Raw genomic sequence first — 27,128 nt, forward strand, 5'->3', positions numbered from 1 at the left:
ACATGTCTAAGAACTCTTCACCAAACCCTAGCTTCTGAAGATTTTCTCCTGTTTTTTTTTTTTCTGAAAGTTTTGCATTTAAATTTGTAATCTATTTTAAGTGAAATTTGTATAAGCTCTGATAATTAGGTTGAGTTAGTTTTTTTTTTTTTCTCTTTCTCTCTTTTTTGCCTACGGATATTCATTTGCTCCAGCACCTTCGTTTGAAAAGACTATCTGTCCTCTATTGAATTGCGTTGCACTTTTGTCACAAATAGGCATACTGGTGCAGGGCTTCTTCTGGGGTCTCTATACTGTTCCATGGATCTGAATGTCTATTCCTCTGCAAATACCAATAAGCCTCGATTGCTGTACCTATATAAGTATGGTTAGAGCGATTCTTCCAACTTTATTTTATATAATGCAAATTCATTTTAGATATTCTAGTTCCTTTTGCTTTTCCATATATATATATATTGGATTAGCTTTGTCTAAGTCTACTAAAAATTTTGCTGGGATTTAGGCAGAAATTACACTAAACCTGGATATGAGTTTGAGCAACTGGGGGAGAATGGGTATCTTTACTGTGTTCTGTTTTCTAGATGATGAACACAACATATCTTTCTACTTATTTAGATCTTGTTTGATTTCTTTCATCAGCACTTCAGCATACAAGTCCCGTACATGTTTTGTTAGAGTTATACTTAAGTTTCTTTTTGCTTTTGCTTGATTACAAACGGTATTATATTTTAAAGTTTTTATGTCTTCATTGCTGTGTATAGAATGCAATAGATTTTTTTGTTAATCTTGAATCCTGCAAACGTCTGAACTCCCTTATTCTAGGAAGTTTGTTTTTCACAGATTCTTTGGGAATTTTTATGTAGATCTTCATGTCAGCTGACAATAAGATAGTATTATTTCTTTCTTTCCTGCATATTTTCAGACCACCTACTATTCACCCGTTTGGTGGATAACCCCATTGTAATAGTACAAGATGGCCCAACACACAACACCTGATACTGACAGGTGAGATTGAGAGTTTATTAGTCACATATACTCAAAGCCCAGGTGAGGGGGACACCGCCAACCATATATATAAAGGATAATACATCATGACCAAGTTGTTTTATTCCAGGAATTCAAGGTTGTTTAAACATTCAAGAATCAATGCAACTCACCACATTAACTAAAGGAAAGAGAAAAGCCCTAAGACCATCTTGATAGAAGTCAGCACATGTTCTTGATTTTTAAAAATATATGTATTGCTGGGGGCCAAGATGGCGGACTAGGTAGATGCTACCTTGGATCCCTCTTGCAACAAAGACTCGGAAAAACAAGTGAATCGATCACATACATAACAATCTACAAACCCTGAACAACAAACATAGATTTAGAGATGGAGAACGAACAAATACAGGGAAACAGCGACTGTTTTCGGAGCCTGGAGCCAGTGTCCCAGTCAGGTAACCTTGGCGCCGGGCTTAGATCTGGGCTCAGGGGAGCTGAATATAAAATCTTGTGATGGCGCAAACAAGGGGCACAGCCCTACCCCCCTGAACTGACCCCAGGAAGGGGCCCAGCTGGTCCATGTGGGCGGCGTGGCGATGCAGCTGGTGGGAGAAGTCCCCGGGAGGCAGTGACTGGTTTTGGAGCCGAGAGTGCAGTGTCCCAGCCGGGGAACCTTGGCACCGAGTTTTTGACTGGGTGCTGCCACGGCACAAGCACGGGGTGCAGCCCAACTCCCCTGAACTAACCCTGGGAGGGGGCCCAGCCAGTCCGCGGAGGCAGTGCGGTGACGCGGCTGGCAGGATGAGAAGTCCCGGGAGGCAGTGACTGATTTTGGAGCCGGGAGTGCAGCGTCCCAGCAGGGGAACCTTGACGCTGGGCTTTGGACTGGCAGTGGAGGATCTCACCGCAGCTTCAGTGGGCCAGACCCTCGGGGGCAATCTCCACACAGCCAGCACACATAGGTGACATGACCCTCGGGAATCTCAGATAAAATAGTCATTCCAAGCAAGATAAGCAACTTTGGCTATATTCCAGGGTGCTACTCTCCTGTTTCTCTGAACCCTCCCCCACCCTTCCCAGGCGGCTTCATTAACATTGGAATTTCCTGAGCCAGAGGGAGAACGGCTCCGGCTCCGCAGCGGCTTTGCTTTCCCCTTTTTTTTTTTTTTTTGGTCTTTTCCTAACCCATTCTTCCGGCCTGAGAGAAGGAACCACAAAAAAACCAGGAACCAAAAATCCATCCCTACTTGGACTAAAAACACAGAACCAGCTACAGCCAAGCATATATGATCCAAATCTCGGGCTTTCATCCTTACAGGGAACAAGGTGGCGGTTATAGTCCAAAGACAGTTCTGATAGGGATATGACTGCATTTTTTTTTTTTCAGCGGATTTTCTGGAAACACAAGTTTCCCAGGTCTGATATCTCTGCTTATTCAACAGAGCCCTAACTGACCCACAACAGGGAACTGAGGGCTGAAGCTCCCCCCAGACCACCTAGCCTCTTGCCTTAGGGGTCTAAGGAGGGTGACACCTACCAATCAGTAGAGGTACTTGCATTGGGGGCCTAAGGTACAGCTGCACTGCCCTCCCACCAAGGTGCTATAGGAATAGAGACACACCTACCTCACTGACACTTGGGGGAAACCTGTCAGCATCCTGCCCCCTCGGAGGGTGAACCCCAGCTGCTAATAGAATCTGGTGCACACAACTATCACCACTACTTCTCGAGGTGGATAGGTGTTAGGGTGCAGCACACACTTGATGACCCAAAATCAGATTCTACCCAAGAATAGTGAATACACTCAGGCATATATATCTGGCAACAGCCCAAACCAGCTGGTAATAGGTCATAAGTAAGTCAAGGGCTACAACAAACAAAACAGCACAATCTAGTAGCCCATCCACATATATTGAAAGAAAACAAAACAAGATATGACTCAGTGAGCAATTATAGAATAAACCACTACTATGTGATGGCTCAGAGACAGCAGTTGATATCAAACCACAAAAAGAAGCAGTCCATGACAGCTTCAGCAAACCCCCAAACAAAAGAATCAAAATCTTTCCCAAATGAAGATACAATCCTGGAATTATCAGATACAGAATATAAAGAACTAATTTACAGAATGCTTCAAGACATCAGAAATGAAATAAGGCAAACTGCAAAAAAAGCCAAGGAACACACTGATAAAACAGTTGAAGAACTCAAAAAGATTATTCAAGAACATACTGGAAAAATTAATAAGTTGCAAGAATCCGTAGAGAGACAGCATGCAGAAATCCAAAAGATTAACAATAAAATTACAGAATTAGACAACGCAATAGGAAGTCAGAGGAGCAGACTCAAGCAATTAGAATGCAGAGTGGGAAATCTGGAGGACCAGGGAATTCACACCAACATAGCTGAAAAAAAATCAGATAAAAGAATTAAAAAAAAATGAAGAAACCCTAAGAATCATGTGGGACTCTATCAAGAAGGATAACTTCCATGTAATTGGAGTCCCAGAACAGGGAGGGAGGACAGAAAACACAGAGAAAATAGTTGAAGATCTGCTGACAGAAAACTTCCCTGACATCATGAAAGACGAAAGGATATTTATCCAAGATGCTCATCGAACCCCATTTAAGATTGATCCAAAAAGAAAAACACCAAGACATATTATCATCAAACCTGCCAAAACCAAAGATAAAGAGAACATTTTAAAAGCAGCCAGGGAGAAAAGAAAGGTCTCCTTCAAGGGAGAATCAATAAGATTAAGTTCAGACTACTCAGCAGAAACCATGCAGGCAAGAAGGCAATGGGATGACATATACAGAACACTGGAAGAGAAAAACTGCCAGCCAAGGATCATATATCCAGCAAAACTCTCTCTGAAATATGAAGGTGAAATTAAGATATTTACAGATAAACACAAGCTTAGAGAATTTGCAAAAACCAAACCAAAGCTACAAGAAATACTAAAGGAAATTGTTTGGTCAGAAAACCAATAATATCAGATACCAGCACAACACAAGGTCACAAAACAGAACATCCTGATAACAACTCAAATAGGGAAATCACAAAAACAAATTAAGATTAATTAACAAAAAAATGCTCATAACAGGGAATCATTGAAGTCAATATGTAAAAGATTACAATAATCAAAAAGAGGGACTAAATACAGGTGGCATAGAACTGCCATATGGAGAGTGATACTAGGCAATATAGGACAATACAAGCTAGGTTTTTACTTAGAAAAATAGGGGTAAAAATTAAGGTAACCACAAAGAGGTATAACAACTCCATAACTCAAGATAAAAGCCAAGAAAAACATAATGACTCAACAAACATAAAATCAAACACTATGAAAATGAGGATCTCACAATTTACTAAGAAAAACGTCTCAGCACAAAAAAGTAAGTGGAAAAATGAAATTGTCAACAACACACATAAAAAGGCATCAAAATGACAACACTAAACACTTTATTTATCTATAATTACACTGAATGTAAATGGGCTAAATGCACCAATAAAGAGACAGAGAGTCTCGGACTGAATAAAGAAACACGATCTGTCTATATGCTGCCTACAAGAGACACAGCTTAGACTTAGAGACACAAACAAACTAAAACTCAAAGGATGAAAAAAATATATCACGCCAACAATAAGCAAAAAAGAAGAGGAGTAGCAATATTAATTTCTGACAAAATAGACTTTAGACTTAAATCCACCACAAAGGATAAAGAAGGACACTACATAATGATAAAAGGGACAATTGATCAGGAAGATATAACCATATTAAATATTTATGCACCCAATGACAGGGCTGCAAGATATATAAATCAAATTTTAACAGAACTGAAAAGTGAGATAGACACCTCCACAATTATAGTAGGAGACTTCAACACACCACTTTCGGAGAAGGACAGGACATCCAGTCAGAAGCTCAACAGAGACATGGAAGAGCTAATTACTACAATCAACCAACTTGACCTCATTGACTTATACAGAACTCTCCACCCAACTGCTGCAAAGTATACTTTTTTCTAGCGCACATGCAACATTCTCTAGAATAGACCACATATTAGGTCATAAAACAAACCTTTGCAGAGTCCAAAACATCGAAATATTACAAAGCATCTTCTCAGACCACAAGGCAATAAAACTAGAAATCAATAACAGAAAAACTAGGGAAAAGAAATCAAATACTTGGAAAATGAACAATACCCTGCTGAAAAAAGACTGGGTTATGGAAGACATCAAGGAGGGAATAAGGAAATTCATAGAATGCAACGAGAATGAAAATACTTCCTATCAAAACCTCTGGGACACAGCAAAAGCAGTGCTCAGAGGCCAATTTATGTCAATAAATGCACACATACAAAAAGAAGAAAGAGCCAAAATCAGAGAACTGTCCCTACAACTTGAACAAATAGAAAGTGAGCAACAAAAGAATCCATCAGGCACCAGAAGAAAACAAATGATAAAAATTAGAGCTGAACTAAATGAATTAGAGAACAGAAAAACAATTGAAAGAATTAACAAAGCCAAAAGCTGGTTCTTTGAAAAAATTAACAAAATTGGTAAACCATTGGTCAGACTGACTAAAGAAATGCAGGAAAGGAAACAAATAACCCGAATAAGAAACGAGAAGGGCCACATCACAACAGACCCAACCGAAATTAAAAGAATCATATCAGATTATTATGAAAAATTGTACTCTAACAAATTTGCAAACCTAGAAGAAATGGATGAATTCCTGGAAAAACACTACCTACCTAAACTAACACATTCAGAAGTACAACAACTAAATAGACCCATAACAAAATAAGAGATTGAAAAGGTAATCAAAAAACTCCCAACAAAAAAAAGCCCTGGCCCGGATGGCTATACTGCAGAGTTCTACCAAACTTTCAGAGAAGAGTTAATGCCACTACTACTGAAGGTACTTCAAAGCATAGAAAATGACGGAATACTACCCAACTCATTCTATGAAGCCACCGTATCCCTGATACCAAAACCAGGTAAAGACATTACAAAAAAAGAAAATTATAGACCTATATCCCTCATGAACATAGATGCAAAAATCCTCAACAAAATTCTAGCCAATAGAATTCAACAACACATCAAAAAAATAATTCACCATGATCAAGTGGGATTTATACCAGGTATGCAAGGCTGGTTTAATATTAGAAAAACCATTAATGTAATCCACCACATAAATAAAACAAAAGACAAAAACCACATGATCTTATCAATTGATGCAGAAAAGGCATTTGACAAAGTCCAACACCCATTTATGATAAAAACTCTCACCAAAATAGGAATTGAAGAAAAATTCCTCAACACAATAAAGGGCATCTATGCAAAGCTAACAGCCAACATCACTCTAAATGGAGAGAACCTGAAAGCATTTCCCTTGAGAACGGGAACCAGACAAGGATGCCCTTTTTCACCGCTCTTATTCAACATTGTGCTAGAAGTCCTAGCCAGGGCAATTAGGCTAGACAAAGAAATAAAAGGTATCCGGATTGGCAAAGAGGAAGTAAAATTATCTCTATTTGCAGATGACATGATCTTATACACAGAAAACCCCAAGGAATCCTCCAGAAAACTATTGAAACTAATAGAAGAGTTCAGCAGAGTCTCAGGTTATAAGATAAACATACAAAAATCACTTGGATTCCTCTACATCAACAAAAAGAACATTGAAGAGGAAATAGCCAAATCAATACCATTCACAGTAGCCCCCAAGAAGATAAAATACTTAGGAATAAATCTTACCAAGGATGTAAAAGAGCTGAACTAAATGAATTAGAGAACAGAAAAACAATTGAAAGAATTAACAAAGCCAAGAAAACTACAAAGCTCTACTACAAGAAACTAAAAAGGACCTACTTAAGTGGAAAAACATACCTTGCTCATGGATAGGAAGACTTAACATAGTAAAAATGTCTATTCTACCAAAAGCCATCTATACATGCAATGCACTTCCGATCCAAATTCCATGTCATTTTTTAAGGTGATAGAGAAACAAATCACCAATTTCATATGGAAGGGAAAGAAGCCTCGGATAAGCAAAGCATTACTGAAAAAGAAGAAGAAAGTGGGAGGCCTCACTCTACCTGATTTCAGAACCTATTATACAGCCACAGTAGTCAAAACAGCCTGGTACTGGTACAACAACAGGCACTTAGACCAGTGGAACAGAATTGAGAACCCAAATATAAATCCATCCACATATGAGCAGCTGATATTTGACAAAGGCTCAGAGTCACTTAATTGGGGAAAAGATAGTCTTTTTAACAAATGGTGCTGGCATAACTGGATATCCACTTGCAAAAAAGTGAAACAGGACCCATACCTCACACCATGCACAAAAACTAACTCCAAGTGGATCAAAGACCTAAACATAAAGACTGAAACGATAAAGATCATGGAAGAAAAAAGAGGACAACCTTAGGAGCCTAATACAAGGCATAAACAGAATACAAAACATTACCAAAAATGACGAAGAGAAACCAGATAACTGGGAGCTCCTAAAAATCAAACACCTATGCTCATCTAAAGACTTCACCAAAAGAGTAAAAAGACCACCTACAGACTGGGAAAGAATTTTCAGCTATGACATCTCCGACCAGCGCCTGATCTCTAAAATTTATATGATTCTGTCAAAACTGAACCACAAAAAGACAAACAACCCAATCGAGAAGTGGGCAAAGGATATGAACACACACTTCACTAAAGAAGATATTCAGGCAGCTAACAGATACATGAGAAAATGCTCTCGATCATTAGCCATTAGAGAAATGCAAATTAAAACTACGATGAGATTCCATCTCACTCCATCAAGGCTGGCATTAATCCAAAAAACACAAAAGAATAAATGTTGGAGAGGCTGCGGAGAGATTGGAACTCTTATACACTGCTGGTGGGAATGTAAAATGGTACAACCACTTTGGAAATCTATCTGGCGTTATCTTAAACAGTTAGAAATAGAACTACCATACAACCCAGAAATCCCACTCCTCGGAATATACCCTAGAGAAACAAGAGCCTTCACACAAACAGATGTATGCACACCCATGTTTACTGCAGCTCTGTTTACAATAGCAAAAAGCTGGAAACAACCAAGGCGTCCATCAACGGATGAATGGGTAAATAAATTGTGGTATATTCACACAATGGAATACTACGCATCGATAAAGAACAGTGACTAATCTGTGAAACATTTCATAACATGGAGGAACCTGGAAGGCATTATGCTGAGCGAAATTAGTCAGAGGCGAAAGGACAAATATTGTGTAAGACCACTATTATAAGATCTTGAGAAATAGTATAAACTGAGAAGAACACATACTTTTGTGGTTACGAGGGGTGAGGGAGGGAGAGTGGGAGAGGGTTTTTTACTGATTAATTAGTAGATAAGAACTGCTTTAGGTGAAGGGAAGGACAACACTCAACACATGGAAGGTCAGCTCAAGTGGACTGGACCAAAAGCAAAGAAGTTTCCGGGATAAAATGAATGCTTCAAAGGTCAGCGAAGCAAGGGCGGGGGTTTGGGGACCATGGTTTAAGGGGACTTCTAAGTCAATTGGCAAAATAAATTCTATTATGAAAACATTCTGCATCCCACTTTGAAATGTGGCGTCTGGGGTCTTAAATGCTAACAAGCGGCCATCTAAGATGCATCAATTGGTCTCAACCCACCTGGATCAAAGGAGAATGAAGAACACCAAGGTCACACGACAACTAAGAGCCCCAGAGACAGAAAGGGCCACATGAACCAGAGACCTACATCATCCTGAGACCAGAAGAACTAGTTGGTGCCTGGCCAAAATCGATGACTGCCCTGACAGGAAGCACAACAGAGAACCCCTGAGGGAGCAGGAGATCAGTGGGATGCAGACCCCAAATTCTCATAAAAAGACCATACTTAATGGTCTGACTGAGACTAGGGGAATCCCGGCGGTCATGGTCCCCAATCTTCTGTTGGCAGAGGACAGGAACCATTCCCGAAGACAACTCATCAGACATGAAAGGGACTCGACAGTGGGTAGGAGAGAGATGCTGATGAAGAGTGAGCTAATTATATCAAGTGGTCACTTGAGACTGTGTTGGCATCTCCTGTCTGGAGGGGGGATGGGAGGATAGAGAGAGTTGGAAGCTGGCAAAATTGTCACGAAAGGAGAGACTGGAAGGGCTGACTCATTAGGGGGAGAGCAAGTGGGAGTACGGAGTAAGGTGTATATAAACTTATATGTGACAGTCTGACTTGATTTGTAAACGTTCACTTGAAGCTCAATAAAAGTTAATTAAAAAAATATGTATTTGCAAACTGGTATTATAAAGGAATTTTCTCAATCTGAGAAAAGATATCTACCCTACTGCATGCATCAGACTCAATGGTTAAATGTTTAAAACTTTTTCCTTGATATCTGGAGTAATGGAAGTTGAAGGCAATGAAAAATGTCGAGGAAAATAAATAAATATTATATGGGTTGCAACCAAACCAAACCAAAGCCACTGCCGTCAAGTCGATTGCGACTCATAGCAACCCTACAAAGGAGGGGAGATTTGCAATCACTTATTCTTTTAAATGTCTTGTAAATGATGATGTATTTAGAATATAAAAATTATAGACACATTAATAGATTTAATAAGTAAATTTACCAATGTTGCTGGATACAAGCTAATATACATGAAGTAATGATATTCTTCTCTACCAGAAATAAATAGGAAACAAAGTCAAGAGAACGATAACCACTCACAATAGCATCCAATTATATCAAACATCTAGGAATAAATCTACCAAAATGGCCGAGAGCTCTGTATTGAAAACTATAAAACATCATTGGGAGACATTAACATAACTGAATAAATGGAGAGAATACCCAACATGAGAATTTTATGACTAAATATTTTAAAACATATTCTTTCTCTCCAGATCTATATTTTGGAAAATTCTGCTGACAATCATAGCAAGGTGTTTTGTTTGCCTTCTTGCATGCCTGTTTTGTTTTGATTCATTATATTTCTTCTCTTTTCTTATTTTGGGTGGCAGAGGAAATTGTCAAGGTGAGTTTCAAATTCATATGTAAATGGCAAGGTCTTAGATTAGTTAAGGAAATGTTGAAAAATAAGGGAATTCAGTCCAAGAAAAAAAGACTTACTATAAAGGTATACTACTTAATATGGCATGATATTGGCTGCAGTGTAGCAAACAAGACAAGGGAACAGAATAGAAATTCTAGAAACAGATCCCTTCTCAAATACAGTGCCCTGGTCTGTGGTGGTGCTGCAGAGCATTGTGGGAAGAGATGATCTTTTCAATAAATGTTGCTAGGTCACTTGGATATCCATTTGAGAAAATTTACTGTGACACCTATTCAAACCAACAATAAAAATCAATTCCACATGAATTGGAAATAGGTATTATTATTTAACATTAAAGCAAATTACAGCTTGAATTTCCTTTTGAGAGATGACTTTATTAATAGTTATAATTGCTTTATCAGATGTAGGGCTATACAGATTCTCTTTTGTGTCTCTTTCAGTTTCGATAAATTATGTGAGGGAGAATCAAAAAGGGTGCAAAATATTTGCCATTCATCTCATGGAGTCCAAAAGCTCTCACTGAATCAGTTGCCATGGAATCTATTCCAACTCACGTTGACCCCGTGCATTGCAGAACAGCATTGCCCCACAGGGTTGGTTTTCTTTCCCGTAATCTTGAGGAAGCAGATTGGCTGGTTGGGATCAAATGCCAATCTTTCAGTTAGCAGCTGAGCGCTTGACCATTGTGCACCAGAGCTCCTATGAAATGTTGCGGAAATTATGCCACAAAATTTCTGAGCTATTTTTTTGTTTAGGTCTTTGCAGCTTTTACTTTCCTCCTGGAAAACATGCTCTTCTAAGTCCTGAGACATCAGCTTAGAAGCCTGTCTTCCGTGCTGAGGAGACCACATAGGCCACGTTAGAGGCCGGGAACTGCAATGCACACGGAGAGTGCGTCAGTGTCCCAGTTCAGCCTCCAAGGATCCCAGCCCCACCTGCTACCTTTCTGCAACCACGTGAGAGACAGTGAGAATCACCCAGCTGAGCTTAATCAACTCCCAGAGCTGTGAGAAATCATGCAATGGCTGTAGTTTTAAACCACTAAGCTTTTGGGTTATTTGTTACAAAGAAATACAAAATGAAACATTGTATTATTCAAGGAATTTCACCTAAGATTTGAAATCTACTGACACAAAAATATAATATCATCTTAGTATCCTTATAATGTCTGTAGGATTTGTAGGAATGTCTTTTTTTTTTTTTCCATTCCAGATGTTGATAAATTTGTAATTTGGATTTTTTTTTTCTTTTTCCTTTTAAGTCTTGCAAGTGGTTTATCAAATAAACAAACTAAAAGAAAACTTCTGGTTCTGCTGATTTTCTTTATTATACCTCTCTTTTCAATTTCGTTAGTTTCCTCGCTTCTACTACCTCCTTTCTTCTGCTTGTTTTTAGTTAAACCCACTCTTTTCGTAGATTAAGCTTAGCTTTCTGATTTTTATACATTTCTTCTTTTATACTATAAGCATTTAAGCCATAAATTTCCCAGGAAGAACTGCATTACTTATTCCCCACACACTTTGGTGAAAAAACTGAATATTCCTTTATTTTAAAATATTTTCTAATTTCCCTTTTGATTTCTTCTTCCATACACTATGGGTTATTTACAAGTATGTTGCTTCACTTCCAAAAGTTTAAGTATATTCTTATTGATTTGTAATTGAATAAGTTTGTGGCCAGAAAATGTGTTCTGTAGGAATTCAATCCTGTGAAATTTATTGACACTTGTTTTATGGCCTAACATAGGGTTTATTTCATGAGTATTCATTGTGCAATTAGCAGTTCTAAATATATTCTGTACTTATTGGCTGTAGTAAATGTATATGTCAAGGGGTGGCATTGCTGGGTCATGGGAGAACATCATGATAAACTGAGAAAATATGCAAGTTGTCAAGGATTTCCTTTGCGTGGATCCACAATCAACACCAATGGAAGCAGCAGTCTAGAAAACAAAGTATTGCATTTGGAAAATCTATTGCACAAGACCTTTTTGAAGTGTTAGAATGCAAAGATATCACTTTGAATATTAAGGTGCACCTGACCAAGCCAAGGTATTTTCAATCACCTCTTGTGTGTGTGAAAGCTGGACATTGAATAAGGAATACAGAAGAAGAATCCACACTTTTGAATTATGGCGTTGGCAAAGAATATTGAATATACCACGGACTACCAGAAGAACCAACAAAGCTGTCTTGGAAAAAGTACAGACAGAATGCTCCTTAGAAGTGAGGATGGTAAGACTTCATCTCACTTAATTGGACATGTTATCAGGAGGGGCCAATCCCTGGAGAAGGGCATTGTACTTGGTAGAGTAGAGGGTCAAGAAGAAGACCCTCGACAAGACAGATCGACAGTGGCCTAGTGTCTGCAGCAATGGGCTCAGAAATAGCACCAATAGGGAGGATGGTACAGGACCAGACAATGTTTTGATCTGTTATACATAAGGTCACTATGAGTCAGAAGCAACTCGATGTCGCCTAACAAAACAACATGATAGATGTACAAGTTTTTACGAATTTGACAAACTGTTTTCCTAAGGGGTTGTAACATCATACATTTCGACCAGTGATGCATCAGGGTTTAGAAAGGTTTAGATATACAAATGATAATAATGGTAATAAAAATAATATTTCTGCTTATTAATTTTATACTTTATATTTTATTGAAAGGAATGAGTTTAGCATGGACTTTTCTAAAACTCTCCATTTATCTTAAAGTAAACCTCAAATGTTTTGGCATCTAATTTCTATTCCTCTCTATTTCACTGGTGCATTTAGCCAACAATGAATCAATACCAAAAGCGTGTTTACTAAAATCAATGTATAATATGTTTTAGCATATTATAGAGTTGGTCACTCCTCATTGTGCTTCTTTTTAATAAAATTCCCTTGGAAAATATAGTTTTTCCCATAAAATTAAGTATCAGCACCTTCAGTTCTAAGGATTAAACAAAGAAGCAATACTGTTGTTTGCTTGTTTTAAATTGTAATTGGGTTTATGGCTGGCATTCCAAACTCGATACGTCCACCAAAAAAAAAAAAAAAGATTCAAACCATGAACTGATGCTGTCTGGTAAGAATATATAGGCCTTCATGCAGAAATGAGTTAAAAATACTGGCAACCTAATAGTTCCAGACACCACAGTTTCTCATGTTTCTTCTCTCCCGTCTGTAGCCCATGGTAGAAAGGGACCTGTGTATTTATCTTTGATGATGCAAAGGTGAAGGAGACCACCATGATCTGGGTGCATTAAAGGGCCTTCTCCTAGCACAGTGAAATGTTCCTTACAGGACACAGAAAACCCAGGAAATAGCAGGCAAGGAAATCTTCTGGATCTACATATGTCCAAAATTCAGAAATACAAGTGAAACCAATTACTGTATTACAATGCAATCCTCATTTTCTCTCTTATTTCTACTTCTTTTTCTTGAAGCTATAGGAAGAAGATGATTTTCACTCCATGTTTATTTGAGAAAACTTTTATGAAGCAATGTGAGCAATGAGTTCAGATACATGGGGAGGAGTAAGGATGAATAAAAAGGAAACTGGGGAAAAAGGAACACAAGGCGCTCTAAGCAACATCCGAGACCTACAGGCCAAGGCCAGGGGCTGAGGAAACTCATCAATGACAACATTTTCTATAGGGTCAGTGAACCAGGAGTGAGCCAGATCCTGAAGAAGCATTCTCTTCATGGAAGAAGAAGAGTGAAGCTCAAATCTTTTCATGCTGTGAAGAAGCTGGGAGAGAAGGTTCTTCCTTGAGTGTCACCATCTTCACTTCAGCTCAGGAGTCCTGAAGAAGACAGAGAACAGTGTGGTTTCCAAACCTAACTCTATGAACAAATACTTTTTCCCTCTCTCAGACCCTCAGGTTGTAGCAATGCAGTCTGAAGAAAGAAAAACATGCCTTAAGTCTCCATGACCCAACGCTACTCTAGAGCAGGGCTTTTAAGCAGAAAGAAGAATCTCAGTACAAACTGCCTGATCAGAAGTCTGAATTCAGTTTTTCCTGATATTTCTGTCTCTTGTCTTATCTCCTCTACTATAATTCTAGGAGAACCAAATCTCATTGTAAAAGGCAATGAAAGTGTATTACCTGTTGGTTGAAGTCCAGAGCGTGCTGGGGAAGAGAGAAGAAAACGTATGTTTATAAGATATAGAGGTACATCGGTCCCCACACACCACGTCCTCAGTTCTAGGTCTCCCACCTGAGATTTGTTTAACACCACAACCCATATTACATAATGGCAGAAAAAAGGGCCGAGTCTGAGAGCCTGCAATCTGTGAAGCTTCTGACACACAAATCCAGTATCATTTTATTTAGTTTCAGTAGTTCCTCTTTCATCTACCCCAGGATCCTGACCCAAGATCTCCATGCACAGTAGCCTTTCTTTTATCTGCCACAGGTTATGACCCTTGTGCTTTGACGAAAGAACAATGGGCTCTTTATTTCTGAATGCCCCAAAATTTGGGATTGACAGGAAAACAAAAGCTTTATACAAGATCATTGCTATATGGAAAAATAAGTTGAACAAAGCCCTATTTCCTCCTCAGAGTAGTCCATGGGGAACCCCAGCTACCACCAGCTTCCTTACCTTTCTGGTTCCGGAAGTGGATGAACAGCCCTGCCCCAAGGAAGAGCAGACCCAGGACCAAGCCCCCGATTCCACTCAGCATCTTACTCTGTGCAGATCCCGATTGTGCCCCTAAGAGAAGAAGCCAGTTTTAGTGATTTTTACCCCAAATCCAACTTGTCTAATTGAGATTCTGAGATTCAGAGCTTTGAGAATGGGGGAAGAAGTCTGTTCTGCAAAATAGAATAACTGACTACTTTTGGAAAACAAAATATTAAATATCTCACTGTGGAGGTACAAGGTTGAGGCACTGAATTCATTAATATCACACCCTGACATGAGGTTTGACCACACAGCTGATGTGTGAGGAGCCTGGGACTCAGTGAGGCTCAGTAGCTTGTCTAGAGTGACAGAGCTAATAAAGGGCAGAGCTGAGATCACATTCCCCTCAGGTCAGGAAGGGCCCTGCATTGTAGAGGACGCTCCTCTCCTCAGATCACAATGACCATCTATACAGCTCAGAGCAACAGCACAGGAAGCAGAAGCCCAGCCGAGGAAGCAGGGGCCTGGCACCCAGGGCCAAGAGGGTGACGGTGTCCTGTGATATCATGAGAAGATTCAAACAGGGACTATGTCATTACTGCCTGCTAGGCATAATTACCTCCCCAGGGTTATAGGTATTTGTGGAAAGGATCACAGAGCTGCTACCCTCAGTGACCTGTGCTGAAGGAGAGGAGAACATGGAAAAAATGAAAACATGGAATGTGAAGAGGGGAAACCCTATAGTCAAAGATAAGCAAAGCCCCGTTCTTGGTGAGTTAGGAACTAATGAGGCCAGAGAGCTTCTCACTCCATTCCATTGTGACAGGGCTTGTTAGGCTTGGGTGCTCCACTTGGCAGGAGTAAACCTCTCCACTCTGAGGAATGGTTTCAAGCATCACCAGGATCTGGAAGGTCCAGTCTCCATTCTGGATCAGGCCTGTGGAGACAACCCCAGCCTCCTCTTCCTGGCCATTCCGGAACCATCTGACTTCAATGTGGCCTGGATAGAAACCATTCACAGAGCAGACCAGGAGGTTGTGGTGCCACAGGGGCTGAGTCTTTGCCGGATACACAGTCACCACAGGCTCAACTAGGAGAGAAAAGGCAGAGAGAGTAAGTGAGGAAGTCATAGTAAGCCTTCTTGGCTATCTTTTTGTCTCTCTTCAAGCCTAGTCTGGCATACTTTTTTTTAAAAAATTGCTGTCTAGTAGATTTTGACTCATAGCAACCCTACAGGGTTTCCCAGGAGTGGCTGGTAGACTCGAACTGTCAATCTTTTGGTTAGCAGCTAAGCTCTTAACCACTATGCCACCAAGGCTCCCAAGTCTTGCTCAGGTCTCCCTCAAGTTGGCCATGTGGCCATACAAGTCAGTATGTCAGGGGCCTTGAAATTAACCCATTAGATTTGAGAGACATTGACAACATTGTGGGTTTTTAGATAATTGAAACAGTTATTCACTGTTATAATCTTCGTAAAGCATATAGTGTTTAATGAAAGGCGTGGCTTTAAGTGCCAAGGTGGCTGGGTTCAAATCCAGGCTCTGCCTCTTACTGGATGTTCCTGGGAGGGTTTTTTAATTCCTCGGTGCTTCAACTTTCTCACCTGTAGTGAGGGATAATACGATTAACTTATCTCTTAGTGTTATGGGAGAATCGATGCAATTAAAATACATAAAACAGTGGCTGGATTTAGTATTCTATATATGTTTGTTATTTATTATCCTCGTTTACTCTGAGAGAAAAGGTGATTTGAAGTAGTGTTGAGAGATTGGGGAACAGCAGCGGGATAGGTGGGGAGATCAGAGCATGAAGTCCTAGAATGTCGTCTTGATGCGCTCACACCTTTAGAGCCACAGAAATGGTTCTACCACTGGGAGGCAGGAATAGACAGAGGTGATTGTCTAACTCTGTGAGTTGAGTCCCAAGGAAAGCAGGGGGGTCTGGTGGGATAAAGTCATAAGGGAAGTCTTTCATTTAAAAAAGTTCTAATATGTACTGTCCTCTGTTCAATGTCTCTCCTTTTTCAAAACAAACATATCTAGTATTGGAATTGTTTCCCTTTTTCAACTGTCTCTCTTTCCGAACTGACAGTTGAGGTCAGGGCAGGGTCTGGGGCTCATTAATATATGTGCTTAAGGCTTTGGACAATCTCATAGACTAGCAGATCCTCAGTTAATACAATTATTTTTAAAAAAGAAGGAGAAACTTGGGAGACAACTTTTTCATGATACCACAAAGTGGTAGATTTAAGATTGATAGTAAATCATTAGCAACAATTTTGCAAAGCATTTCATTTAATCAAAATGTTTAAATTCTTAACATTGAAAATAACAGAGTCAAAGTATAAACCAGAAGGTGAAGAAAATGCAGAATCAAATAGCAGCAGTACGTTAGTAATCTTACTTCCTAGAGAACCCATTTCTCTGAAAAAAACTAGAACCCTAGAGATAATAGTCAATAAATAAGTCTTAGAGTAGGAATTAAAATGGACCAATAAATATATGAAAAAACATTTAAGAGCCTCAGAGATAAAGAAATAGAAATTAAAAATAAAAAGAGAAAATTTCAACTGAATATTCAGCAATATTAAAAAAAAAAAAAAAAAAGACCTAAGGAAGGAGACCATGGGGTAAATAGTTACAACCATAGAAAACAATAATTTGAAGCTAGTTGAATAATACTATTATAAAAATTGCAACATCAGTATGTTAGTAAAAAATCACACTTGAAAAAAGCTAGTTTCAGAATTATTTCAACCATGTAAAACTATATATGTTAAAAAAAAAAACCCGCAAAAATAGCAAGAAATTTAGACCTAAAAGAAGCCTCAGAAAAGACAGAGGTTGCTCAGAATTTCCTTCTACTCCATCCTCCAAAAGATAAATAAATAAACTATTCTGGCACTTTTTCCTCAATGAAATACTTAACGCAAACTAACAACACACACTTTTTATTTCAGGGATTCATGGCTGAGAAGGTCCTGTGTTAAGGACAGCCTGGGAGGAGCCCCACATTATCCCAAATGTTGACTCTCCTATCTCCCCTCCGCCCAGCTCTCCCCACAGTGGCCCCAGGACAACCTGAGGGACCCCCTCCTGCACCCGCAAACCCCACACACCCACACTCTGCCTCCCTCTGCCCCTCACACCCCAGACTGCACCACACACACACACACCCACACTCTGCCTCCCTCTGCCCCTCACACCCCAGCCTGCACCACACACACACACACACACACACACACAGAGTCCCCCCCCCCCCAGCGCTCACCTCTCCGCTGCACCGTGAAGCTCTCACCAACCCCGTAGTTGTGTCTGCACACCGTGTCCACCTCAGCCCGCCTCCGCTCCAGGAGCTCCTTCTGGCTGTTCCAGTGCTCAGCACTCCGCCGCCCCAGCTCCGTCACCGCCCTGTACTCCCCCACGTCGCTGTCGTAGCGCGCGTACTCCTCCCGGTTGTAAATGTTTCTCTCCACAAGCCTCACCCGCTCCGTCCCGTTGGTGAAGTGACACTCAAACTTAAACTGCCGCAGGAAACGTGCTGTGGGGACAGGAAACATCCGGTCACGGGCGGCCTCTCGGGAAGAAACTGACGGCGAAGCCACCAGTCAGGGACCCCTGGCGCGAGGTGGCGGCACTAAAGACCCCTGAGGGGCTCCACCCGCAACACCAAGCCACCGGCCTGTGCGGCTTCATCCTTCACCCGCCTGATCCTGACTGAGGCCCGCAGGGCGGAGGGCGCCCGCCTGGTCCCAGGTCCTGTGATCCTCTCCTGCTTAGACACTGGGCGGGAGACCTCCAGGTCGGAGCCAGGTGAGGATTTGCCCCCATCCCTGCCGTCTACGGAAACCCTGGTGGCTAGTGGTTAACAGCTAGGCTACTAACCAGAAGGTCGGCAGTTCAAATCCACCAGGTGCTCCTTGGAAACCCTACCGGGCAGTGCTACTCTGTCTTATAGGGTCGCTATGAGTCGGGATCCACTGGACGGCAACGGGTTTGATTTTTGGTTTCGGGTCTACACGACCCATTCTTGAAGCCTTCTGTCCTCTCACCTCCCATGGTTCTTCACCTGTTTCCCTGAACACTTGCCACCTCCTCCATTCTGTAGACACTTCTGTTGTCCTGACCTGGGCCCCCTGTGCTGCCCCCTGGGAATCCAACGGAGGGAAAATCAGATTTCCCTCCTCCACTCAGGCAGCTAAAATTGTAGCGAAAGTGCCACATAAAAACCAAACACACAAGACATTATACAGGAGTGAGAACTGTCAAAAAAGGAAAAGTGTGGCCTTCTGTACAGAGGATAATGGTGTGATCTAGATTGCCTTACGGTGCCAGAGAAGGAAGGCTGCCCTGAACAGTGACATTTAAGATGATGTTAGGGATTCAGTTGTGTCCCCGGAAATATGTGTTGTAAATCCTAATGAGTTTTCTTTGTTATGTTAATGACTCAGTGTGACTGTAGGGTGTGTCTTAAGTCAATCCCTTTTGAGATATAAAAAGAGCAGATTGAACAACAAGGAAACATGGGGGAAGACAGATGCCCAGCCACATTTAGATCTCCCAGGAAGAGAAATTCGAAGACACAAGAACTTCCCTCCAGGGCCAACAGAGAAAGAAACCCTTCCCCAAGAGTCAGCACCCAGATTTCACATGTCTAGTCCCCTAAACGGAAACCCTGATGGCACAGTGCTCAAGACCTATGGCTGCCAACCAAAAGATTCGTAGCTTGAATCCACCAGGTGCTCCTTGGAAACCCTGTGGGGCAGTTCTACTCTGTCCTACAGGATCGCTATGTCAGAATCAACTGGATAGCAACAGGTTTGCTTTTTCGGTCATCTCCTAAAGTGTGAGAAAATAGATTTCTGTTTGTTAAAGCCACCCACTTGTGGTATGTCTGTTATAGCAGCACTAGATAACTAAGGCAGATGACGTGAAATATTAAGCTGATGTGAGCTAGGGGAAGAGTGGGGCATGTGTGGAGTTTACGCTAAAGGGAGGCACATTGCGGGTAAAGGTAATACCATGTCCAAAACCTCGAAAGAATCAATGAACCTCTTCAAAAAAACCTGAAGAAAAGACCTCACTGAAGCACAGAGAGTGAAGGAAAAGGGACAGAAGAGATCCAGCTGGAGAAATCTCATGGAGCCAGGTACTTAAAAGCCTTGTAGGTGATGTTAGGATTTTGGATTTATATCGAATGTGATAGGAACTGAGAAACTATCATTTTGAGCAGATTAATACCATGATCTAATACATGATCGAGTACCCTATCCCTTATCTACATTTCAAAATCCAAAAATTTCTGAAAACAAAAAGAAAAAAACATTTTTTAACTTTGGTGCCAAAACTCATTTGGCAAATGTGACCTGATGAGATAAGGGGTGAGATGTGTGTCAGAGCTCTGATGTACCACACATGCTTCTGTATATTCTTCTGGGTTTTCTTTTTAAGTTTAATTGACTACGAACTGTGAAACTGTCAAAAAAAAAAAAAAAAAACGTTAAAGAATAACCTCGTAGTTTAAAATGATAAAAATAAAAGGACACGTCAGATGTTAAAGTATAGAGTATAGAAACACTGCAGGCCTTTGAGGCATTACATTTAAAAATACTTGTGCCAGTCACCTCCATGGATGACTTAACAACATAAAGGTAAGTTGTTGAAAGTTAGCAGAGATGCCGATGACCAAGAACTCATGAAATATTGAAAAACATTGCATAAGGCAGAAAAAAAGCTAAAATCTTGAACTTGCATTGATTGAATAAATGCAACTACAAAGTGGTAAATTTTCTAAAGTTTTGGCAGGGAAACAAGCTAAAATAAACCATGAAAAAGTGAGTTGGGAGGTGTGTGTATGTCTAACCTATGAGCCTAGAACTTTCCGAAGCAGCACAGTGTAAGCCAGTGTGTGTAACTCTATTGACATTTTGGACTGAATAATTCCTCGTTGTGGAGGGCTCTCCTACGCATTGTGGATGTTCAGCAGCATCCCTGGTCTCACCCACTAGATACCATAGCATCTTCAGTTGTGACAAAGAAAATTCCTCCAGACATTGCCAAGTGACCCCTGAGGGACAAATTGTCCCTGGGTGAGAATCACTGGTGAAAACCATCTGAAAAGTCTGTGGTGAAGAAGTCCATGTTCACTATGAAGTAGATGAAAATTACATGGAAAATTGTGCCAAATTACATCTGATGAAAACCTTAGTGGAGAACAGATTTATTTTGCTGGAAAAAAGTTTATTTTACTGGGACTGGATTCTTAAAGAAACAGAAAATTCATGATGTCTAAGGAGAGAGTAGAAAAAGCTCCGATGGATTCTCACAGCAGGTGTGCTAACGCTCACGTTCTCCCCAAACACAGTGAGCAGTGCTCAGTGTCACTGAATTGTCCACGCAGAGACTGTGAGATGGGTGCATGTTTTGTGGCGCATATTTTCACCACAATGAAAACAAAAAAGGGGGCAATCAATGGAAAAGCCAAAATCCGGGATGTCTGAAAGGACTAAGTATTATACTTGTGCTTTAATTTTCAAAAAAGAAAACATGGAGAACCAGAGATCTGATTTCTGTCTGGTTTATTAATCACTTTCTAGCAGTGGCTTAAGTTCAGTTTTAGCAGTGGCTTAAGTTCAGTATAGGAAAAAAAAAACCAAACCTGCTGCCATCGAGTCGATTAAAAAGGGAGAAAAGTATAAAATTGTATTGTCTGTGTACAATTGCTCCACACACACTCCTTCCTGAAACTTATGTAAAAAGTAACGTTTATGGCTTTTAATTTCTCCCAGTGACACATCTGTATTGAAGCCTGTGGCCGAGGACTCTTTTGTCCCACGAAGTAACCTCTTGCCATCGAGTCAATTACAACTTATACCGACACTATAGGACAGTGTGGAACTGCCCCATGGAGTTTCCAAGGTTGTAATCTTGGAGCTCGCGTTGCACAGTGGTTACGCAATAAGCTTCTAATCAAAAGGCTGGCAGTTCGAACCATCCAGCCGCTCCATGGGAGAAAATACCTGGGGATCTTCTCCTGCAAAGATTTCAGCCTAGGAAACCCTTTGGGGCAGTTCTACAGTGTCATATAGGGTCACTGTGAATCTGAATTGACTCAACTGCACACAACAACAACAATAATTATGGAAGTAGATTGTCACATCTATCTCCTGCAGGGCAGTTGGTGGGTTTGAACCGCCAAGTTTTAGGCTAGCAGCCCAGGGCTATAAACAGTTTTTAAGCTCTATATTGCCAGAGTTTGCAGATGTCGAAGAATCCAAAAGTTTCTGGAGAAAGTCAATTGCTAACATGCTAAGATGAATCAATCAACGTTAACAAGTGTTTGGCACAGACTTTGAGCTGTCCTGATTTTGGAAATGAGCTAGCAGATGACGGTTTGAAAAACTGTCACGTCACTAAGGAGAAGAAACTGATATCAAACCTCAATATATGATGGGCGTTTATCAGGGAAAAGTTTCAATAAGTCAGAGGACGCTGCCATCAAAATGACTGAGCACTGACAATGAGGCCCCTGCTGGGCATTCCTGGGGTGACAGGTGGCAGTAGTGACATGGAGAGCTCAGGTGGAAAGGTCCCCAAGGGTGATATGGTGAGAACAGGGGATCAGTTAATTAACAGCCTTGAACAGGTGCATTCACTACAGAGCCTGAGAGCGTCGCGGCTTCCTCAGTGAGGGAGACGCTGCTGACACAGAGCTGCAATGGTGCTGCGAGGAGCTTTAAAGTGACAGTCTAGTGGGTGCTGCTTCTTCCTTTGTGAATTTCCTTCCTGGAAAAAATGAATCGTCCAACCCAACTTGATGATGAAGAGAATAATGACCCTGATTTACCTACCTCTCTGAGATCTTCAAGTAACAGGTTGTAATAAGTATGGATATGTATTAGCTTAATATTTAGCTTAACGCAAGTCATATGTAAATTGGAAGCATTACTCAATATTTTCTGTAAGAAAAATGTATTGGAATGTATATTCTATATTTACCTATCTCATTTGCTTTTCCTTATTATGAAAATCGGCTCCATACTACACAGTGCTATTCTTCCCCAAGCCTGAGTATTCAGAGGTTTGGTGTAGAAATGTTGATGGTTATAGGTTCCTTCTCTTTATTCCAGTGAAGATGTTTGTAATTAATTGGGAAAGTTAATTTTTTTAATCCAAAATTCTAATTTCCACAAGACATCTGGCTCTAAAAATTTCAGAAATGAAATTCTAGATCTGTATATATTTTCAGACATCACTGACAACACAGTAAAAAGTAAAGTGGATACGGACAAAGGCAAGAGTGGAAGAAAAGGGACTAGTTTGGGGGCTTCTAGAATAATCCAGGCACGAGATGAACGATGGCAGTAGACGGGGACCTAGAGGTGGACTTGAGAGTTATTTTGGGTGTCACATTCATGGATATGTGGATGGAGAGAAAAATCATAGCCCGCACTGAATTAAGAGTACAGTGCATCAGGAAGTATTTCCAATGCTTTACATACATCGCCTCTATTAATCCTCAGAACAACTCCATGAAGGAGACAGTATTTTCCTCATTTTACAATTGAAGCAACAAAAGCACAGAGGGGCTAAATGACTTGCCCACAGTCAAATATTTCATGGCAGGTGAAGCAAGGATTAGAACTCCGGAAATCTGGCTCCGGCCTCCTAGCACTTCACCGGGACATGATTCTAACTTCCCGCAAGTCGTCAATTACGTGTTCTGTGCCTTCTGCCACAGCTTCTGTGCCTGTGTCCTTCTCAGTAAAAATTGACAGTGACCTCATTATTCCTAAATTCAATAGATGGTTCTCAGTCACCATTTCAATTTCTCAGCAGCTTTCAACACTGGCCACCACATCTTCTAAACTTACCAAACTGTTCAAACACTTAGACTTTTTCACTTCCCCTTTTTCATCCCAGGTTCTCATAACCATAATGTAGTCAGTACACAGGCGTCACACAGGAACTCTGCTGATTTCACTCTACACACCCATATCTGAATTTTCAACCCTTCCATTTATACCTTTTGTACTCAGTAACTGTAAAATGTTACTATGCTTTATGCTGACAGAGACCAGGTTTGTTTTGCTCATCACCCTGTCCTCTTCACCTAGGGGCAACAATTTGTGTATTTTAGGTCACTAATAATAAATGTTTGTAGTGAGAATTACTGGTTTTGTGCCTAACCAGTCAACATCGCCTACAAAGATACCCTAGTGCTTCCTTGCTATTGGCCAAACATCTCTGGTTCTCAGTTCCTCCCAACTTCTCTTCAAACCAAAAAAAACCAAACCCAGCACTGTCGAATGATGACGAACTTCTCTTCAGGCCCTTTTATTCCTATATTTTAAGTCCGGCTGACTCTCTGATCCCAGTCCATTCCTGAGGCCACCTGCTCAAAAGATTCATCTTTAATCCTGAGTTCACTTCTTAACCCCCACTGTCTCTTCAAACACTTCTGTCTCCAACCTAAATATACCACTGAATCTGCCAATGTCAAGTCCACCAAAGCCAGTGCTCACTTCTCTGTCATGTTCTCACCTCAGCCACTTCTTAGTGGTATCCACCAGAGCTGACCACTCCCCCATTCTTGTAACCAATTTCCTTTCCTTGGCTTCTGTGCATCATTACATTCTCTTAGTTTTTCTCCAACAAACACCACTGGTACTTCTTATCAGTGTCCCTGGCTGACTCATTCTTCTTAGATCAACTTTTAATGTGAAGATGTCTCTGTGTTTGGCCTTGGAACCTCTTCTTGTTTTCTATCTATATTGTATCTCCATATGTGACCTCCTCCATTTTCTTGCATTTAATACAATCTATGCATTGATGACACCACCTTGTATATCTCCAGCCCTGGACTCTCCCTAAGTTCAAGACTCACATTTTACTGACCTCTTGATAATTTCTCATCAATGTCAAAATGACATATCAAACCTCACTTAAACAAAACATTTATTTATAGCCTCCCACTTCAAATCATTTCCTCTCTTGATGTTCCCTGGCTCAATAAAGGGCACCAACATCCACCTAGTTATTCAAGACAAAATCCTTAGAGATAAGTTTGATTTTCTGCTTTTCCTCACCACTTGCATTTTATTCACCCATAAGTCATCCCAAATATATCCTAAAATTGTCCATGTTTCTGTCTTTCTCACTAGAGCACTAAATGAAGCCACAAGCATGACTTCTCTGTCGAATTCTACAATGTTCCGTAACTGTTTACTTGCCTCCATTTGTGAACCCTACAATCCATTCTACATATAGTAGCTAAAACATATATATATTTCTTGCCACGGCTGTCAGGGCCTTAAATAATTTGACTCTTGACTCCTTCTCCAACCTCATCGAACGCCACTCTCCACCTTGCTCACTGTGCTCGGTCAATGTAGCCTTCTTTCTCACCTTTAAACACAGCAAACATCCTACCTCATCTAGACCTTTCCTCTGTAGTCCCCTCTCCCTGGAGCACTTGTCCCTTAGATATTCAAATGGCTGGCTTCTTCTCATCATTCATGTCTCAGCCTGACATGACTTTCTCAGGGAGAATTCCCTATTCACTCATTGTAGAAAGAATTTGGGATCCATATGATAGAAATAGAAAATCACTGAAAAAAAAGTCAGAATTTTTTTTGAAGAACTTGACTTCACATAGCCTGGACACAGTGACAAAGTTAACTCCCTACTCATCCCACCCCATAATAGCTACCAGCCATCGTGTTCACTTACGTCGGGTGTCCCTGGACAAAGCCAGAGGAGGACTCAGCATCATCAGTATCAGAGTCAGAGCTGCCATCCAGGTGCCCCCGGGGAACCACAAGCACACCATGCTGGAGAACAGGAGAGCACAGGGTAACAGAGGAACAGGGAAGTCCCCTCAAAGAGGCCTGTGACCCTCCTCCACTCACATCCCAAAGAACTCATTGTATTGCCTCTGGATTGCGTAGCCTCGGCAATGACAACCAATCAGCATTCGAGAGAAATAGCATCATCAGTTGCTGGTCAGCTACTTAGTATGAAGGTCCTCTTCTGAAGCTCGGACTTTTCCTTCATTCAGAGGGTGTTTTCAAGTTAGTACTTTAAAGATTTGATCCAACTACATTTAAAGCCTTTTAAATGACCACTGTTGTGAGGCAGCCTGTGCTGGACAGTGATGTGTACACACAAGTTTAACCCTTTAGAAGCCTTCATCTCTGCTATGGTTGGAGAAGGAGCTCTTTGGACAAGCACATGTGTGTGTGTTTAGGAGGAGAGGTGGTGGAGGAAAGATGACTGCAAATTAGGAGACCTTTAATCTTTAATCTTGATCAACATAACTTTGTGCTGTAGAGTTGGGAAAATTAACTTTCCACAGGAGAAATAAAGACATGGTGATTTTTTTCAGGAATCTCAATACTGGAAAATGCTGTGATTCTTTGAGCATTAGGAGCCCCCTCAAGAAGCAGCATTCCCTGGTAACTGAGGAGCTGACACAATTATAGTTTTTGATTGGAGAGTATAGTCTGTACCTCCTTAGAGGTAGGGATGCCTCTGATAAACAAAAGGAAATTGAAAGGTACTCCATAATTTAACCTGGGTGAAAAGATTTTTCATGTTTTTCTCCTGATACTGTCACTGTTTAGAGGCACCTCCAGAATATATATGGGAGGCAATCTATGTGGAATGGAGGGTCTTGAAGGCACCTTTGCACAGCGCTGAACCTAATAATGTAATAAGGTAAATGGTTCAAATCAAAGGCTGCAAGGGGCTGAGAGATCAATAAAGGACTCAGGGTCAGCCTTTGGCACAAGAAGCCTGCTTTAGAATAATTAATATTTGTGTGGGAAAGTGTTCAGCCCCTTGCTCTCAGCTCCCATTATGATTTTCTCCCTTACCTGGGGATATTTTTCTGAATTGACCCTCTTCCCTTGCTTAATCCTAGGGAATGAGATAAGGAGACTTTGATAATTAATACCTCATAGAACAGTCAGAAAATAGAAAACTGTGGAAAAACCAGGAATTACATCCTTCGAGGTAATCATATAATTTGAAACACATCATTCGACTTTTAGGTAACTATTAAAGACATCAAAATAAATGCAACATCTCTGATTCAGAATAAACTTTAGATAACAGCTACTACATCTAACGTTCTCCAGTAATTCACATCTACCACACTTCTAGCAAGCAGTCTTTCTCTGTGTGACTTACTTAATATTCTAGTGACAAGATACTCAATATTTTACAATAAAAGCTGATTAAACTTTATTGAGCAATTTCTGAGCATTTTACTTTCTACTAAGGATTGTACTGAGAGCTTTTTAGGCATCTTATTTTTATTTAATTCTCACTTGAGTTGAGTACCCTTTTTATCCCTGCAGATGAAAAGAAAAAAATGATGGAGATTAAACAAGTTTTGTAAAGATACAAGGCTAATAAATGGTAC

The 27,128-nt window shown here is 40.6% G+C and overlaps 1 protein-coding gene across 1 annotated transcript; it reads right to left on the reverse strand.

Moving 5' to 3' along the window:
* Positions 1 to 13,533: 13,533 nt before the first annotated feature.
* LOC111747584 (HLA class II histocompatibility antigen, DR beta 5 chain-like) lies at positions 13,534 to 25,613 on the reverse strand. The gene is made up of 6 exons (XM_064285163.1): positions 25,433 to 25,613; positions 17,973 to 18,242; positions 15,511 to 15,792; positions 14,682 to 14,792; positions 14,183 to 14,206; positions 13,534 to 13,879 (listed from the first exon to the last, which is right to left on the reverse strand). Exons 1-6 carry the CDS (start codon positions 25,530 to 25,532, stop codon positions 13,866 to 13,868), a joined length of 801 nt encoding a protein of 266 aa, XP_064141233.1. The 5' UTR covers positions 25,533 to 25,613; the 3' UTR covers positions 13,534 to 13,865.
* Positions 25,614 to 27,128: the final 1,515 nt, after the last annotated feature.

The sequence above is a fragment of the Loxodonta africana genome, chromosome 1 (assembly GCF_030014295.1).
Source record: "Loxodonta africana isolate mLoxAfr1 chromosome 1, mLoxAfr1.hap2, whole genome shotgun sequence".
In the NCBI taxonomy this organism is placed as follows: domain Eukaryota; kingdom Metazoa; phylum Chordata; class Mammalia; order Proboscidea; family Elephantidae; genus Loxodonta; species Loxodonta africana.